An 18,706-nucleotide genomic window follows, 5' to 3' on the forward strand; every position below is an offset into this window, starting at 1 on the left:
GATGGGCTACAGCAGCAGAAGACCACATCGGGTGCCACTCCTTTCAGCTAAGAACAGGAAACTGAGACTACAATTTGCGCAAGCTCATCGAAATTGGACAAAAGAAGATTGGAAAAACGTCGCCTGGTCTGATGAGTCTCGATTTCTACTGCGACAGTCGGATGGTAGGGTCAGAATTTGGCGTCTACAACATGAAAGCATGGATCCATCCTGCCTTGTATCAACGGTTCAGGCTGGTGGTGGTGGTGTCATGGTGTGGGGAATATTTTCTTGGCACTCTTTGGGCCCCTTGGTACCAATTGAGCATCGTTGCAACGCCACAGTCTACCTGAGTATTGTTGCTGACCATGTCCATCCCTTTATGACCATAATGTACCCAACTTCTGATGGCTACTTTCAGCAGGATAATGCGCCATGTCATAAAGCTGGAATCATCACAGACTGGTTTCTTGAACATGACAATGAGTTCGCTGTACTCAAATGGCCTCCACAGTCACCAGATCTCAATCCAATAGAGCATCTTTGGGATGTGGTGGAACGGGAGATTCGCATCATGGATGTGCAGCCGACAAATCTGCGGCAACTGTGTGATGCCATCATGTCAATATGGACCAAACTCCCTGAGGAATGCTTCCAGCACCTTGTTGAATCTATGCCACGAAGAATTGAGGCAGTTCTGAAGGCAAAAGGGGGTCCAACCCGTTACTAGCATGGGGTACCTAATAAAGTGGCCGGTGAGTGTATATATAAACACAAATATTGAACATGTGGTTGCCATGGGCCACTGGGCAACTGTTCCCGTCCTCTGAATTTGAATCCCTGTTTTGAAGCTGTACAGGGTGTGCCATAGGGGTGTTCACCCATGTGCTAACAGCTTTGGCAACTGGACTCTGTTTTCACTTTTTATGTTTTTGTGGTGTGTTTCTGTGCGTGTTCTTTTTTTGGCCTGTCTTACAAAGCAGGATTATGAAGTTAAACATAGGTGGATAACTGTGCTCAGTACATGTGAAACCTGGAGCCTGCTCCAAAACAGGGTGCATGAACTGAAGAAAAAACAACAATCACTGCATTTAACATTGCAATCCTGTTTGGGCCTATATCACAAAGTAAGAATAGGGCATTAACCAGGTGAGATTGGTTTTAATCTGAGTTTTCAACTGTCACAAAGCTTTTTTTAAGGTTATGATCATTATAGAAACTGAACCTTTGCATACATCATAGCTGCATGGCAGGTTTAGTGGCTCATACCAAAATGTGTAATCAGCCCATGTTCTAAGTGGGAAAAACCTTATTCTAAAAGAATTCATTGACAAAAATACTGCATTTACTGAAAAGTGAAAGCTTAATATCACAGCATCCTAAATTCCAACACTATATAGACCATGATGTATATTTTATCAAAGACACATGTTAGGGTAACAGTAGCCTGGCCAAGTTGAACTTGCTTTGTGATTCAGGTTCCTTTCTGTCCGTGTCCCTTTGTTTTCACATAGCCTTTGTTAGACTGCTCTTTCCTTTCTGTCTCTTTCCTCTCGCTCCTCACAGAAAAGAGGAGAGTCACCTTTGAAAGTAAGTTAGCAGTCACCAGAGTTTGTCTTCTAACATGCATGAGGTCATCTCTATGCATGTACTACTGCACAAACACACATGCTCATATCCTACTATACACCTGTCTTACTGTTCCATTGTCAAGCTAACTGTAACTTGGCCAACAACTATATTATTAAATGTCAACTTTGACGTGATTTCCCCTTTTTTTTTTTCAACATCATTTGTGGAGTCATGATTTAGATAGCAAATGATTGGATGTTTTTTTTTCTTCCAAGAAACATTTTATTGCATCCCATAGTCATTGGCATGCATGATCGGATTCTGACTGACTATATTAGTATACTTGAACATTGATATGCCTTCAATTACCTTAAATTAGAAATTTAAGTTATTCGTTATTCAAATTCCCTCGTTCTCCTTGAAAAAACTAAATTTCATGTACTTGTTGCTGACTTCTGAAGTCATTTTAAGCCTGGAAATAAAAAAATTCTGGTTCTCTTTCAATAACTCCTATCCCTGCTCACTTATTCTTCTCTTTTTGCATTGCAGAGTTTGGTCGTCGTGTGAAAGAGAGAATGCACCACAACATCCCTCATCGTTTCACCGTGGGCCTCAACATGAGGGCTGCCAAGTGTGCCGTCTGCCTGGATACTGTGCATTTTGGACGACAGGCTGCCACTTGTCTAGGTTTGTATCCTGCACTGTATTTGGGAAGCATTGAATATGAAGATAGTTCAGATGATAAATTATCCCTTAACATTGCAATAAGAACTCTCTTATTTATGATAAGATTCTACTAATAAATAATTTTTATGGAAACACAAATTTGCATTTTTCTTCATCCCGCTTTCTTGGTTCTATTATAGAGTGTCACACCCTGTGTCACCCTAAATGCTCACCATGTCTTCCGGCCACCTGTGGTCTGCCAGCCGAGTACGCCACTCACTTTTCAGAGGCTCTGTGCCGAGAAAAGGCAAACTCTCCTGCACTGCAGGTCAAAGAGGCCAGTGGGCATGTTCGCTTGGAGGGATGGATGAAGCAGCCTAGGTAACTTCAGACCTCAGACTTTTTGCTACCAAACTGACCTTGTTACATATGTTTTTTCACAGCTTTGACAGTAATGTGCATTTGTTTGCTTGCACAGAAATGGCAAGCGTGGTCAGCAAGGCTGGGAGAGTAAATATGTGGTGCTTGATGGAACCAAAGTATCGATCTATGATACTGAGCCCAGAGAAGGTCAGATTGTTGTTTTGTTTTTTTATGCCTGTATTCATTAGTAATAAGAAGATGAATTTTGAACTTGACAGAACATCCCTGATCCCTTCCTTAATGAGACAATTTGTAATCATTTAAGTCTTTATATTACAATGTAGATCAATACAGCACTATCTCATAAAAAGAATGTATTGTTTTTCTTCTAGACTATATAAAAGTTGAGGAGGAGTTTGAGCTCTGTCTGCCTGATGGAGAGGTAACCGTTCATGGAGCTGTTGGAGCCTCTGAACTCATCAACACTGCCAAGTCAGGTACTGGATCAATACGACCTAATCTGGCTGCACTCAGCCTTTTGTAGGATTTTAAGTGTATCATCCTTTCCCCAAATGTATCATTGGATCCACATGTCAAATCTATACTTTGAATCTTAGAATAGAGCAACACGTTGACAGTTTTGCTAAGCTGTGAAATGAAGCAGCTGTTTGCAAGAGAGCCAACCTCTGTGTGTGCGTGTGCATGTGTCTGTGTCTCCAGACATACCATATGTGTTGAAGCTGGAGTCTCATCCCCACACCACCTGCTGGCCAGGCCAGTCCATCTACTTCATGGCTCCCAGCTTCCCTGACAAGCAGCGCTGGGTGGCTGTACTGGAGTCTGTGGTGGCTGGTAGCCGTGGCTCTAAAGACAAAGTGGATTCTGATGCTGTAAGTATTGTATGTGGAGGTTTTTCTGTTTGTATCAAGCCTAATTGGGTTCAAAGTTTGAGTTTGCCTTTTGGATGTGTAAGATAGACAGCAAAGTGTCTCCTTTTTTCAAGACAAACTCACTTATTATGCACATTTCAAATAGGAACTTTATCCAAGGGTGGCTGTGTTGTTGGGTGTGAGAATTAGGAAAAATATGTTAAATTCCTCCTTAAACATCAGCAATTGCCTTCACTTCTCTTTTCTCTCCCTCCCTCTTCTTTCTCTCTCTGCATGTTGTCAACATCCACGTCTTCTATTTTTTTGTTGTCATCATCTTTGTTGATCTGATTATACTGTGCGTGTGTATTTCCATCCAACTCGGTTGTGTGGATCATGTTTTAGGCAGGTGTTTCTAAAAGACAGAAGAACCTATCCCCTCTGGTTCAGGTACAGTAAGTAGCCGCACGAACGTTGAGCTTCAGTCAACCGATTGACTGAGCATGAAGTAGCTGTTTACATCAACACATACAACACTGATGCTCTTTAGCACAGGTCAACATGCCACTAAGTTTCTGAATATGTTCAATCAAAGGAGCCTGTGAAAAATAGCTGCATTCAATCAAAAAATCATATAAATTATTTAATTCACTCATAAACCTACATAGTGCATGGGTGTGAATAGGCGCTGCTGTGCACCTCTGGCCTGGTGTCATATGCTATGTCATGTATGCTTCTGCAAAAGCAATGCACTGCTGTAGCCCCCTTCACTGAAACATGACAGACAAATGTACACATTCCTTTTGAAACCTGAGCTTAGCTTTATTTCAGTCTGCAGGCTTCTGCTGTTGGTGATTGTGTGTTCATGGCACTTTACTATCCCTCTTACATTCTGTGATAAAAGACCCTTGAAAATAGTCTAATATGTTCTCTAGTCTGGCTTAGTGTATGTTCAGTGCTGTGATAAAGCCTGACATTGGCCTACCTCCCCTTCCACTATCTACATTATTTTGCAAAGGCATTGCCACTGCATCTGGGGCTTAGCGCTGCCCTCGATGGGTGTGATAGGTTTAAAGTACTACAAACAAGCCAGGGCGCTTTTTCCCCTATCCCAGAATGTTAATGTCTATTGTGAAGCCAGACCATGCTGACACAGTGCTGTGGCAATGCAAGACCACATTTTTTATAAACTTTATGTCAGAGTTTCCCAAAAAGTGTTGCCCCTGCCTTGTTAATTGTGTTGCCTATTCAAAGATGCATTTGAAAGTTCAATACACTTTAAGGACTTTCTTTGCCTTACGGCAAAATACACTACATGGCCAAAAGTATTTGAACATCTACCTGAACATTCCACCCATATTTTGCTGAACATCAAATTCCCAAAACTCCAGAGAGCTATATATTTCTAAAAATCGGCATTGATATGCTCCACATTATCTCGGAAGACTTTACAAATTCCTGTTCATCTCAAAGTTGTTTGAATGGGTTGATATCAGGGCTCTGTGCAAGCCAGTTAAGTAAGTAACTGGGAATTTCTTTATTGACCCTAATTTTGGCACTTAGATGTTGTGACTGACTGCTCTCCAATGAACGTGTCACATGTTTAAAGTACACACAATATACGGTTGCTGTCGGAGTTACACACACATACACTATGTTTTTTTACAGTACAAAAAACTACATAAAAAAATAAATAAGTAGAAATAAGCACAGTGGGTTAGTAGCTACTTGCCCTTGTGCCCTACTGACCATACTGACTGACCAAGTCTTATTGCCTTAAGATAAAATCTGTCTTTAAAACGAGTGGTTTGCACCTTGATGCTACAATATTGCTTACCCGAGATAAGTGAGAATTAGTGATGGCCTGGATAAGTTTCATCCAAAAGGCCTTGTCTAAACTGCTGCCACAATGTTCATAATACATGCATCACTGTATACTGTGGAATAATATATCCCATAACTTTGATTGTGGGACCCAAGCCAGGAAAAACAGCCCAAGAGCACACAAGTATGTGATTAGTGTGTACTTTTTCAGCCCACTTAGTCAATTTCACAATTAGCTGTCTAGCATAAAATGGTCATCCATACTGTATAGCCTGAGATTAACAGCATCACTAAAGCTTTGAATACTGATTAAATACAAAGCCACTACTAGTGTTTAACCATATGATTGAATGAATTCAACTACTTTTGGCCACTGCTATATTTGCCATAAATAATTTTTAAAAATCTCAATCAAAGTTCCTTTTATCCATTTGTGTTAAGATGACATTAAACAACTTTGACCTATTTGGGTAAATGTAGTGTAGCCCAGAAATGAAGAAAATTGTAGACCTTGCAAAATCATTTTGGCATTGAAACTTGGTTATTGTAGTAGCACTGTTTGGCTCATTTGTTGTTTTGTGTCTTTCGAGAAAAGACAAAAAACACCTAAGTTAAACGTCCCCAGATTACTGTACATGCACATTTTATTCATTAATGCTGAAGGATGGATCTCTGGCTGTCATCCTTGCTTGATCACCTTTTCTTGCTCTAAAGCAAGTGATTTGTGGAAGATCTGCCTAACTATCCCTCTCCATTTGCTCCATGTCGCTATTTTTTCTGCTTCTTGTCTTAATAGAAACTTCTGGGAAATTCTCTGCTGAAGCTGGAGGGTGATGACCGTTTGGACATCAACTGCACTCTGCCTCTCACTGACCAGGTGCACAGACTTGTACTTTTATATGTTTATATGTTTGGCATTTAGTCAACACTCTAATCCAAAGTAACAGTTAGATACTCTTTTTGACTGCTTCACCATTATGATCTATCTTATCCTTTCTCTTAGATCGTGTTGGTTGGCTCTGAGGAGGGTTTGTACGCTCTGAACGTCATAAAGAACTCTTTGACCCACATTCCCGGCCTGACCTCAGTCTTTCAGATCCAGATCCTGAAGGAGCTCGACAAGCTGCTGATGATCACTGGTCAGTACATAGAATTAAAGTGAGCCCATTACACTCCAGTATAAGTCAGTAATTTTAGTTATCTTGTCATTGAAAGCTGTTATTTTAGCTTTCACTGACAACTAGCGTTATCAACTCAATCTGGCTATTGTTATATTGCCAGATCATTTATTTAACATCTACACTGTAGGTGTTTGAAATAACTGTTTATTCTAGACCAACAACTTTTTGATATGTTGCATGTTTTAAAAATCTGACAAAGCGAGTAAATCAAGCTTTTTCTGCCTCCCTAATAAATAAGATAATCCTTAAATGTGAGTGTAGTGCAGTATGAAGCATCCTAATGGGTTTTAGTCATATAGAGAGATTTTAGCTGGTTATAATGATGTGTAAAAATCCACTGCAGTTAATTAAAGATTGCTTGTGCATCTGCCTGTATGTGGTGTGTTTGTTGTGTCATCTAGGAGAAGAGAGGGCCTTGTGTCTGGTGGAGATTAAGAAAGTGAAACAGTCCTTGTCGCAGTCCCATCTCCCAGCTCAGCCTGACCTCAACCCCTTCATCTTTGAAACAGTCAAGGGATGCCACCTCTTCTCCTCTGGAAAGGTGTGTTAGGTTGTTGTTGTTACTTACACAGAGCAAAAATCCTCCTAGTTAGACTGTTATTTAATTAGAGTTAATGAGCTGAACATCAATAGTAAAGCAGTGTGCTGTCTGATTGCAGATATTTACCACTGCCCCGATTGCTGTGTTCCTCTTTCTTTACAGATTGATAATGGGACCTGTATCTGTGCTGCTATGCCCAATAAGATTACAATCCTGCGACATAATGAAAGCCTAAACAAGTTCTGCATCAGAAAGGTGAGTGGGCCTTGCAGATGATAATGTCATGAAGCAAAGGCAGTGTTTTGTACCAGTAGTAGATGTATTGCTTCAGGGAGTAATCAGTTTGAGAATGTGTTGAACTTTTGTTTTATTTGCAGGAGATTGAGACATCAGAGCCCTGCAGCTGTATCCATTTCACTGGCTACAGCATCATTATCGGCACCAACAAGTTCTATGAGATTGAGATGAAGCAGTATGTGCTGGAAGGTAGGTCGCCTGCCATTGGGATTTATTTGCGGTAGGCATCATCACACAAATTCTGTGTTGATATTACTCTTTTTTTTTTTTTTTAATACTATTTCTAAGTGTTTTAAGCAAGTGTACATAATTGTGATTCTATCACTTTGAGTTTTCAACATTCACACCTAAACAAGCTGACTTATATGATTTCTTTGAACAGAGTTCCTGGATAAAAACGACGTGACGCTAGCTTCAGCTGTCTTTGCCGCCTCCTCCCACAGCTTCCCCATCTCCATCATCCAGGTCACCACGGCACCACAGAAAGACGAATACCTGCTCTGTTTCCATGGTTAGACATGTATTCTCTCTCTGTATAGGCACATATGTACAGTACATTGTGTATACATTTGAACATGTCAACAAACGTAAATGTTCGTGAGAAAAATCTACATTTCTTTTAATAGTAGATTGTTTTTCTACTAATTTTTATAATTTTTCTTGCAGAGTTTGGTGTGTTTGTGGATGCATACGGCCGCAGGAGTAGAAGTGATGATATCAAATGGAGCCGTCTGCCACTATCATTTGGTGAGTCAGAATTTCACTTCAGTTCGTCTTTAATGTGCAATGTTAAATGTGCGATATGATTTCAAGTGGATTTTTGGTATTTCAGCCTACAGGGAACCCTACCTGTTTGTGACCTACTTCAACTCTCTGGACGTTATTGAAATTCAGGGACACGCCGCTCTGGGGTAAGACTGCCTTCTGCTGCTTTGTCAGTAACAGTCCGTCAGTTAGGGTTTACACTTGTTTTGTTAGTTTTTTTTTCCCAGTTGCATCATCATCATTATCATCCTCATTTTGTTGGTCTCTACTTAGTATCATTGCATATAATAGTTATTGAATATTTAACTTCCCATGTCTGCCAGGTCTCAACCTCAACAAGAAACATCCATTTCAGTCAATCAATTAATCAATCCCATTTATTTATATAGCACTTTACAGAAACCTGTAGGTATCCAAAGTGCTTTACATCAGGGACAAGAATAAAATAAAAAACAAACAATGAAAAGAATAAAAGATAGAATACGGTAAAATCAGGAAAGGTCACATAAAACAAAGAGGAGAGGGAGAATGTCACACCTCTACTATGTCTTAAAGTTTCTAGTTTAGATTTAAAAAGAGGTACATCTGTAATAGTGCAAATGTTCCAAAGTCTTGGGGTAACAACTGCAAAAGTGCAATCACCCCACAGATTATAGGAATATAAAAGAAAATTATAATATTTTAATAGGATACAGGGTCTAATCTCTTTCTTTCATCTCTTTCCAGGCCCCACTCATATGCGCACCTGGATATCCCAAACCCACGCTTCCTTGGCCCAGCCATCTCCTCTGGGGCCATCTACCTGGCCTCTTCCTACCAGAACAAACTGCGGGTCATCTGCTGCAAGGGCAACCTGGTCCAGAGCCAAGAGTGTGTAGGTGACCTGCAGCGAAACGGCTCCGGACGCAGGTGAGGAAACTATTTATTGAACCTGCTTCAGGTCACACTTACTGTCTGGTCTCTCCCATTCTCTTTATTAACTCATCTAGAAAGTTACACTAATCTCTGTTTTGGGTATTCGTTTGGTGACATTTTTTTTTATCCACAACAATCTTTTAACTTTCTCTTAAAGTCACCACATATTTTGAGCTGTAACACATTTTCTAAGTTAGATTCATGCAGTTCAGTATGTAGTTATTTGGTCTCCTGACCAGAGGCTGGATATCTTCAGTCAATTATTGTTTTGTACTGACCGAAATGTGTCTGTAGCACCTCGTATTGTAAACTCTTGAAAGTTTACATCAGATGTCCGGTCATATTAGAAATCTTTTTTTTTTTTTATTAGGTAGTTGGCCACTTGTGTTTAGATCATTTTTTAGAACTTTGCCTTCTTTTGTTAATGAAAAAAAGGCTTTTCTGGACTTGTTTTTATTTCTCAAAGTATCAATTTGAAATCTGCACCAAAACTTGCATATTATAGCAACAGAATAAATGAACAGAATGCAAAAACCAAATTGCCACCCCAATCTATAACTCTATATTCACTCTGTATTTAATTTGTCAATTAGGAAATTGGGACATTCTATAAAGGTTTCATTGACAACTGCATATTGATAAATAAATTACGCAATGCCTTCATTTGTCCATTGAAGGGAAATAAAGCTGATGACCACTTAAAGCAAAGTCCTGGTAAGGCGAAATTAATTCTGCAGGAATAATAAAGTCAGGTAAAGTAGGTAAAACATAAATCTCATAAAGATGTGTTTTATCTTAGCATCTTACTTTTTTTTCAGTATTCATTCATTTATTCTAGACTAAGAGCATTCCAAGCACACCACACTTTTTTATTGCATGTACACTGGTGTTGATGATTAATGGGACTAGCGGGCACTGCTGGGCACAGGTTGGCATCCACAGGTGGTGATTGTTAAATTGTGGCCTTTATGTTTGATCTGGTTAAAAAAAAAGAGAGTGACACCTTAATTTTGCTCTTTACAGGAGGAAGGGTTCCTTTTTTATCTGTAACAAATCCTGAGCTAGATCTTTTTAAATAAAAATTGCTTTTTAAAATGCTTCCTGTCAAATGCAGAAAGAAAATTGTTGAATAAAGAGACTGACTTCGGATTGAGACTGGTCTTTTACAATTTGAATCTTATTAACAACTGAGCCTTTATTACTCACTGTGCTGACTTTGAAAAGCTTTGCTCTTTAGTTGTTGTCAGCCTCTGACTCTATTCTTATTTGGAAAACTAAATCATGTAGATGGGTTCAGTCACTTCAAACCATGAATAGCAATGAACTACAGCTTATCAAATAAGCTTAATCCTGCATCATCCTCACCACAACTGTTGACTTATATGACAGTGCCAAGCAAAGCCCATGCCCCGAGACAAAAACTACATTTTTCCTCTGACCAATGCCCCCTGCCCGTCTCTGTGCCTCGGTTTCATCCTAACAGCCCCAACAAGCGTGGGCCTCCTTCCTACAATGAGCACATCTCAAAAAGGCTGGCAGCCAATCCGCTAGTTCACGGAGATCCTGGCACACCTCACCGCTACAGAGAGGCTCGCACAGAGTTTCGACGGGACAAGTCCCCCAGCCGTCCACTGGAGAGAGAGAAGTCCCCAGGCAGGATGCTGGAGAGTCGGATAGTGGGGTCTCCAGGCCGGGCAATGGCTGACCCGCGGTTAGAGCGCTCCCCAGGCAGGGCCATGGCAGACCCTCGAATGGACCGCTCTCCTGGTCGGATGATGGATGTTCGTAGGGAAAAGTCCCCCGGACGATTCGAAGAGCGCCAAAGGCTTCATACTGGCTCTGGTCGCACGCCCATACCCCCTGTTAACAAGGTTAGTCAATCTTTTCTGTTGTCATTTGTTTTTGCTATTTACTATTCAACAGTTGCTCTATACGGTTGATCCACACCTGTTACTACTCAATTACAGTGATGGTAGCAAAACTCTATATTACACACTACTGTTGTGGCTCTATGGAAGGCTAAGTCAGTTGGTCGGTCGGTCCACCAATTTGATCCAGAAGGCAATGACTATGGTCCCTGGAAGATGAATTCTGATGGCAATCCCCTGACTTTTCCACTAATGCTAACAGCAATTGACATTTTAGTTTTTTAGTGATGTTGTTGGACAATTATTGGAGGGACTGTCATAAAATTTGTTTCAAATACATATGGTGTCAAAAGGAAGAATCCTGGCCACTTTGGTGATCGCTGTAGTTTTCCTGTAGCACCACTAGCAGGGGGACATTTCTGGGTTTCAGTCAAATGCGACGCTATCTAGCCACAGCCAAGTGGACCAATCACAGTTGTTGCCGCGACGTGTAGATACATTTTTTTGAGAAGTGCATGTCCGCCGTAAGGTCTCCATCTCCACGTACCTATGTACGTACCCACGACCTTTAGTTTTATATAATAATTATATTATTGTATGTTTTGCTTCAGATTTTAAATAAATATATTTCAAGTATAACAATCTAAGTGGTCCATGCATGTATATGTATTAACCTGACTTTATGTTTTTGAATTTATTCTACAGGTATGGGACCAATCATCTGTTTGAGAGACAGCGGAGTCACATACCCAGCATGGAAAGAGAAATGCATCTTTGAAAAGTGAACGGCGGGAGCAGAGAATTAGTGAGAGTGTCACCAATTTCTGATGAAATATTGCCACACATCAGTTTTGCCTGACATCTAAGCTGACAAACCCACAGAGGAGAAAAAAACATAGCAGTCAGAACAGAGGGAACAAGAGAAATAAATAGATATTAAATAGAATCAGGTTATTTTTCTCAATGAACTGACTTGAGTCAATAAAGGTCAACAAAATGCCATTTTAAACAACTTTTTGAGCAGGTTTTTTGTTGTTGCACTGTGTCTGAGTATGCGCTCTGTACTCTGAGAAAGGATTAGTAATTCAATTTGATTTATTTTTCAAAAACAAAACCTGGAAAATGAGTTCTCAACTTTTGACCTGACTCGGTGGGTTTTGCTAGTTTTAGTTAACTCCAGACAGTAGTGACTAAGTTATATAAGCACAGCCGTAGCATCTTTATCTCACAAGTCAAGGCCTAAATATTTACAAAATCAGTCACTAGTGAAATTGCAGAGTCTCACTCAAAATAGTATTAATAGAACTGGATCCTTTCCACGTTCAGCTCTGTCCACAGTAGCCCCAGATCAGGGCAGGAGAGTACCGTACATCTTTTAGCATTTCTGGCTCCAGCCCTGCGCTGACATGTCATCACACAATCAATATCAGCTAATTACAATCATTTTCTGCTAGTCTGTCTTCTGACAAGGCTTCGGTTAGTTAGGGTGGCAGGACTTGACTGGAGCCCAAACAATTCAAAATAAAATGTAAGTAACTTAACCCTCCCTGCCCTGTGGAACAACACAGCTCCACTTTAAAACTGCACTACCCACAATCCCTAGCAGGACTTTCTAATCCTTCAGAACGCTATCTGACTGTACATAGACAAGACATAATTTTATATATATATATTGAGAAGGAATTTCAAGGCTGGATAAGCCATGTCTATTTTTGTTAAAGAAAAAAGTGATTACGTGTCCTCTTGAATGTCCAATGAGTATTCTTTTAATATGTCAAAACATCCTTTATCAAGTGAGTGATTGTATCTGGATCCAACTCGTGTAAGCACTTCCATCTGTCAAAGGCAAAACCTCAGAGCTGAACAAAACAACGGGGGGGGGGGGGGCGGGAATCATGTTTGAAGCTTACAACATAGTACTTGAGCATTTCTTTTTGTACAATGTCTCTTTTATTGTAAATAACCCCAAATTGTTCAAGGTGAAGATGTAAGTATTTGTTTTTCCCCTGATCCGTAAATGGCATGGACATGTATATCTGAAATGAAACGGAGTGTTGTCTTTTGCTTCTGCCTCATTTGGGTTATACTTTTCTTCCACGATTTAAAAGCAAAGCACGTGAATAACAAATCCGTTCTTTTAACTATTACCTGTTTGCACAGTAAATTCATATGAGTATAATTACTTTTGGTCGCTTCTTTTTCTTCTATCAAGGCACTCTTGGCAAAGTAAACGGTAAACAGTCCAACATTAAAAGACACTAAAATCCATCCAAATGTAGTTTGGCTCTCATTGTCCAAGTGCTTACACTTGACTTAACACCAGGGGATTTTATTTCTATATGTTTTATCATTTGATCCAGAAAATGTTTGAGAGTTTCAGAAACGTTTATAGGAATATACGCAGATGAGATGCCACACTTAAACTTGCCCAGTGGGTCTTTAAACAGTAGGGCGCTCAATAGGAAGAGGTTTCTTCAACTTTCTGGATCCACCATCCACTGTGGTTCTTTTTAGATGTAAAAACTCTTTGAATGTACTTGAGCCAAGGACAGAGAACTGTTGGTCACAAATGTTCAACAAAAAGCACCCAATGCTAAGGATTGCACACGTTTTCCACCGATCTCTAAAGGACTCTAAACAAAAGAATCTCCCATCCTGTTTTATTTCATTTTTTATATCTACTTTTTTTATTAGTTTTTTCATTCACATGGTCATAATGCCGTAACGCTGGATATGATATTGATGTCTGCTAACAAATGTTTTATTAGCTTTCCCTGTAGAGATTTTGTCACAGAATATTAAATATTATAACCATTGTCTTTCAATTCTTTGTCTCCTTATACTGTGCTTGTGCGCCTGTGAGTAGTTAATACCCTGCAGACACAGAACTCCCTCTTAATTCACGCTATGGAATGTGAAGGAAGAGAAAACTGTGCTTTCCACTCACCCCTCACACTTGAGGCTGCTTGTGAAATGACCATTTGTCCATGTCCATTGTGTTAGAAGAGGTTAGTCTATTTATAGGTGTCTGATCCCAGCGCGCAGCCAATGTGACAATGGCCTGCCATTCCAGTCACAGTAGCTGCAGCTCCAGTCCCAAACTGAGAAGAGCAAAAGGGGGGACGTTTTCAACAATAGCATCTGCAACAATAACTCTTCTAATTCTGACCTCCTTGTACACACCATGCTGTGAGATGATACCAGTGACATCTGCTGTTAATCACTAGCATTTTATTTGACAGTGAGCGTACTCAGTGCAGGGAGGCTTTGAGCTCCGCTCTTTATGTAGATCACACCCACGTGGCCCCCCCTCCTCACCCCGGCCCATTCAGATCATTTTCACCGACTCACTTTTTCTTGACCTGGGAGCCAGAAGTGATACTGGACGACGTGTTAATGGTGCACTGTCACATTGTAAGAACGTGTAAAGTGTCAGCAGTGTGCCTCACTTGAGGATGTGGCACCTACTGCTGTTGACAACACTGAGCTTAGTTTCACAAAGTCTTTAGAGCTAACACCAGTGTAGTGTGCAGAGTAGATCGAAGACATCCTTTGATGCAGTTCCTTCTTTGGCCGGCATCCTGCATTTCATCTTATTTTACCTTTTAGGAATGAATAGAATTGGTGATAATCTGTTTCACTGGCAGAAGGGTACAGGTACATTTACATTAAATGTGCGCTGTGCTGTACTATGAAGCATTTGAGATATGTGACTCAGGCAGTAAACACTGCCCTCACAAGTCAATAAATTACACTCGAGGAACTGGTGATTTCCACACTCTCTCTTCATGTCTTGAATCAAATGAAGACAACACACACACATTAGAATATCATATTTTATGTTGATAAATATTTTCTTGGGAAAGTAGGTCACTTCCAGTTAAAAGATCCCAGTCCTTAGATACAGGCTTTCAAACAGCTCAGGTTTTCAAAACCTTTTGTGGGTCAAAGATCTTTGGAACTTTGAAATTAAATTCTTCAAATAAATTCTTTAAATCTTCAATTACCAATCTGTTGGACTGGTAAACAGCTTTTACCTGCGTGTTGCTTACAAAGTACATCTATTACATTTTTGAAAGATTAAAAATTAGACACAATTTCCAAGGACTTTTTTTGAAAGCAAATCTCTCTTATTGAATGGACAAGCCATCCTCTGTAGTCAACGGTGTTGGAATGAGACTGTACGATGTTTTGTTCATTTCAAAATAAATATGAATATGTCTAATGTATTTCACTCGCATCAACACCAGTTACATTGCATCATCTAAGATGTTTAACGCATTTGCTGGCGGGCAGACCCATTTTCAGTGACTACATTGCCTTAACATTGCCATGGACTTTTGAAAAGAGGTTCAGGCTGCATTTAATATTTTTTCAGGTGGGACTGGATCGCCCAACACAAACCCCACTTTGAATGTTCATAGCAAGTACGCTCCAGTGAGTAGGTAAAAAGTCAAACTGGTCAGCTGGAGGAAAACTGCCTGATTTCTGCATATTTATACTCTTAATATGTGTGGTGACACTCAGGGTCAACCCTCTCTTGGCATTTTTTAAAAATCATTAAGACAAAGTAAAAAGAAGACTGCAGACTTGATAACAACACTTTCATTGAGGTAATACCATGTCTTTCTATAGTTTAGGCAGTCAATACTGCTTTGTGGACAAAGTGATTAAGTGCTTTAACCTTCAGTCTGCTCTTGATATTCTAAACCGGTTATATGTTTCTTCTTTTTTTTTTGCCAGCATGCAATATTGTATGTGCTGTATGAAGCATCATTTACCTGTCACTTCCTAAAGAGGGCATAGTTTATAAATATCATCCAGTAGAGCTGAGGGTTGGCGGCTACAAAAGAGCACCCTCCAATCTCTCCATTGTTCACTGGCATCGTTGTTGGTCTGACCTCCCAGCTGCTCAGCCATGGTAAGTCACTCACTGTGGGTGGGATGCTGTTTGATGGTGCAAGGATAGTTACGGGACACATGTTTTTTTGGGGGAGACTTCAAGGATGCTACATTAACATTTTCTGTTCTTAATTCATTAATGTGAAAACAGATTTGGATGGAAAGTAGCTTACCAATGCAGACGTTTAATTTTACCAACTTTTTACTACACATTGCTAGGTACGGGCTACATTTAGCATTATTTAGCTAAATGATACATTCAGCTAAATTACAAACATCATTTTCAAAGACAAATAATCACATGCAATGTTTATGCTCTTGTGTGATTTCCCAAATGCAATACCCTCCCTCTTATAAACACACTCTTCTATTATTCTTAACCCTAACTGCCATGTAGTGTCTGCCTCATCTCTTTTCCTTTCTTTCTGCCAAAAGGCCCCGAAGAAAGCCAAGAAGAGGTCAGCAGAGGGAGCCAACTCGAATGTGTTCTCCATGTTTGAGCAGGCTCAGATCCAGGAATTTAAAGAGGTGAAAGCTGTTCGACCAATTTTTCCCCCACTTATTTTACATTTGGCTGGGAACAACACACCCATTGTGGAAATGGCCTATGAACATGCATGTTAGTGTTTCCGTCTTAAAAAACACACAGCAACACATACAGAGGTTTCTATTTCTTTTTCCCTCTGCATCGTCCTCTCTTTCCATTTCCATTGTTCACCATTGTAGTATGTCCACCTGTCTATTTTTCTGTCCCTGGCATGTCAGCAGTGAGGCTTGTGGTATGCTGGTATGACGGTCAGTGGTGCCCAGACATTCAGACTGTGTCATCAGTGATTAGCCTGCAGATAAACTGCTGGGCATGCCCTGGATGCCAGGCTAAACCTCGGGGGGGGCACAGGTTATAAATACTTAACAGTGGTCATCTATAAAGATGGCACACAAAATATTCAAGGAAAGAAAGAGAATTGAAAAAAGTGTGTCACAGATTACGATTTTTCTGTCTGAAGAAGTGGGCTGGAAGCATGTGGCTGTTATCTGTTTTTTGAGGAAGAAAGACTAATTCATGTGTACTGTACTTCCACCTGTGCGCTGACCTCAGGCCTTCACTATCATGGACCAGAACAGAGACGGATTCATCGACAAGAATGATCTGAGGGACACTTTTGCTGCTCTAGGTATGTCGACATCCCTCATGTTCAGTCTTACAAGATGCTTTGTTGATTCGTTTTCATTGCAGATAAAGAACATAGTCATGAGCTACATTGCAAAACAGATTCTAGATCAACAACACTCGAGCTCCATATTTTTCGGATTCTGCTTAATCTGATTGTGTCGTATGTTCACGTTTGTTGCCGTAGGACGTCTCAATGTGAAACAGGAAGAGATTGACGAGATGCTCAAAGAGGCTCCTGGCCCAATCAACTTCACTGTCTTCCTTACCATGTTTGGTGAGAAGCTGAAAGGTAAAGACAGGCTAAAGATGAAAATGGAATCACAAAAACTAAACCTAAGTCATGCAAGCTGAGGATTTTATTTGAGTTTGTTTCAGGAACTATACTGACTGGTTTAATGTCTTATATTCTCTATATCTATTATTAATCTAATATATGTTTAATATCTAGGTGCTGATCCAGAGGAGACCATCCTCAACGCGTTTAAAGTCTTTGACCCTGAGGGGAAAGGTGTGCTGAGGAAGGACTAGTAAGTGAATTAACACACTCTTGACTCCACGTCAATTTGCAAAATGCAAATACATTGCGAAGGATGATATGTAAGTTTTTCACTCAAAATGTATGACCTCATCTGAGTTTGACTGTAATGATTCATCCATTAGAACCTGCACATTTCCTCCTGGTGTGAGTTACTTGTCATCTCATCCAGTGTTTTCTCTTTTTTCCTGTTCAGTGTGACACAGATGCTGACAACACAAGCAGACCGATTTTCCCCTGAAGAGGTACATTGTGGTCCTTTTATCCTACTCATTGTTACGTCTGATGGCTGTGTGTGTGTGTGTGTGTGTGTGTGTGTGTGTGTGTGTGTGTGTGTGTGTGTGTGTGTGTGTGTGTGTGTGTGTGTGTGTGTGTGTGTGTGTGCGTGCGTGCGTGCGTGCGTGCGTGCGTGTGTGTGTGTGCGTGTGTGTGTGAAAAGTCCTTTTATCCTAATACTCATTATTATGTCTGATTGAGTCTGTGTGAGTGAGTGGGTGATTCCGCCATGCACAGAAGGATAGACATCATCATGATGATTGTCTGAATTGACGTCATGAACATTTTTATAAAAAAACAAACTGAACTTAGTGAGTCATCATCCCACCTTTTCAAGCATGCTGGGCTGTTGTCTTTTTGAAGTGCTAAAGCTCTTATGAAAGTGATGATGATGGTAGTGATGTTCTTTTTTTTATTATTAGATGGAGCAGATGTTCGCTGCATTCCCCCCAGATGTAGCCGGGAACCTGGACTACAATAATCTGGTTCACATCATTACCCACGGAGAGGAAAAGGACCAGGAGTAAACCTTTTTTGTCAACTTGTTCATCGAATAGAAAGTCCGTCTTTTGCTGGTACGTGACTTGATTGTGGCCCACTGCCTTGAAGGAGACATGGACCGTGGTTTATTTATGCATCGTTATGTAGGCTGCATGGTCTATGCACAATATTAAACCAAAACCGGAACAAAATGTTTCTCTTCCAGGCCCCAAAAAGAATCTTTCCACATTCACTTGAGATTAATTAGATTATTTTCCGTTGTCATTTTGTACACTTAAAACCACTTGCCTTTCATTTTCATAGAAAGTATCCATTTGTATGGTCTGTGCGTGTTCATCTAATAAAAGTTTTCAAAGACAGAAGCCAGTTGTCATTTTGATTTCTGAAAAACTAACATCAAGACATTGGGGGAAAGAACAGTACAAACAGTACAGAGACAATGCAAAAGAGGTTATATTCCTGTGAGTCATGTGTTTAT

The 18,706-nt window shown here is 40.2% G+C and overlaps 2 protein-coding genes across 9 annotated transcripts in view; both read left to right on the forward strand.

Annotated features, from left to right (window-relative positions):
• Positions 1 to 13,669, forward strand: part of cita (citron rho-interacting serine/threonine kinase a) — a 43,982-nt gene extending 30,313 nt beyond the window's left edge. For 2 of the 8 annotated variants that reach the window (XM_034869723.1, XM_034869724.1), the window contains exons 33-50: positions 1,546 to 1,569; positions 2,101 to 2,238; positions 2,418 to 2,598; positions 2,696 to 2,787; positions 2,973 to 3,077; positions 3,301 to 3,470; positions 3,855 to 3,899; positions 6,070 to 6,150; positions 6,277 to 6,412; positions 6,856 to 6,995; positions 7,158 to 7,250; positions 7,373 to 7,481; positions 7,675 to 7,803; positions 7,959 to 8,039; positions 8,125 to 8,203; positions 8,784 to 8,966; positions 10,456 to 10,843; positions 11,546 to 13,669. In XM_034869723.1, the coding sequence (XP_034725614.1) occupies positions 1,546 to 1,569; positions 2,101 to 2,238; positions 2,418 to 2,598; positions 2,696 to 2,787; positions 2,973 to 3,077; positions 3,301 to 3,470; positions 3,855 to 3,899; positions 6,070 to 6,150; positions 6,277 to 6,412; positions 6,856 to 6,995; positions 7,158 to 7,250; positions 7,373 to 7,481; positions 7,675 to 7,803; positions 7,959 to 8,039; positions 8,125 to 8,203; positions 8,784 to 8,966; positions 10,456 to 10,843; positions 11,546 to 11,569 (2,198 nt within the window). In that variant the 3' untranslated portion in view covers positions 11,570 to 13,669. The remainder of the gene's footprint in view (positions 1 to 1,545; positions 1,570 to 2,100; positions 2,239 to 2,417; positions 2,599 to 2,695; positions 2,788 to 2,972; positions 3,078 to 3,300; positions 3,471 to 3,854; positions 3,900 to 6,069; positions 6,151 to 6,276; positions 6,413 to 6,855; positions 6,996 to 7,157; positions 7,251 to 7,372; positions 7,482 to 7,674; positions 7,804 to 7,958; positions 8,040 to 8,124; positions 8,204 to 8,783; positions 8,967 to 10,455; positions 10,844 to 11,545) is intronic. The other 6 variants (XM_034869727.1, XM_034869730.1, XM_034869725.1 and 3 more) reach the window with 3 other exon arrangements.
• Positions 13,670 to 15,667: 1,998 nt separating this feature from the next.
• Positions 15,668 to 18,278, forward strand: myl2a (myosin, light chain 2a, regulatory, cardiac, slow). The gene is made up of 7 exons (XM_034869731.1): positions 15,668 to 15,761; positions 16,178 to 16,270; positions 16,842 to 16,917; positions 17,101 to 17,205; positions 17,365 to 17,443; positions 17,648 to 17,696; positions 18,150 to 18,278. Exons 1-7 carry the CDS (start codon positions 15,759 to 15,761, stop codon positions 18,252 to 18,254), a joined length of 510 nt encoding a protein of 169 aa, XP_034725622.1. The 5' UTR covers positions 15,668 to 15,758; the 3' UTR covers positions 18,255 to 18,278.
• The last annotated feature ends 428 nt before the right edge of the window (positions 18,279 to 18,706 follow it).

The sequence above is a fragment of the Etheostoma cragini genome, chromosome 4 (assembly GCF_013103735.1).
Source record: "Etheostoma cragini isolate CJK2018 chromosome 4, CSU_Ecrag_1.0, whole genome shotgun sequence".
Taxonomy (NCBI): Eukaryota; Metazoa; Chordata; class Actinopteri; order Perciformes; family Percidae; genus Etheostoma; species Etheostoma cragini.

Bases quoted from the DNA above. Each gene is read 5' to 3' on its own strand.
- myl2a (XM_034869731.1), top strand. The intron at 16,918-17,100 runs GTATGTCGACAT...TTGTTGCCGTAG, and splicing joins GGACACTTTTGCTGCTCTAG to GACGTCTCAATGTGAAACAG. The intron at 17,697-18,149 runs GTACATTGTGGT...TTTTATTATTAG, and splicing joins ACCGATTTTCCCCTGAAGAG to ATGGAGCAGATGTTCGCTGC.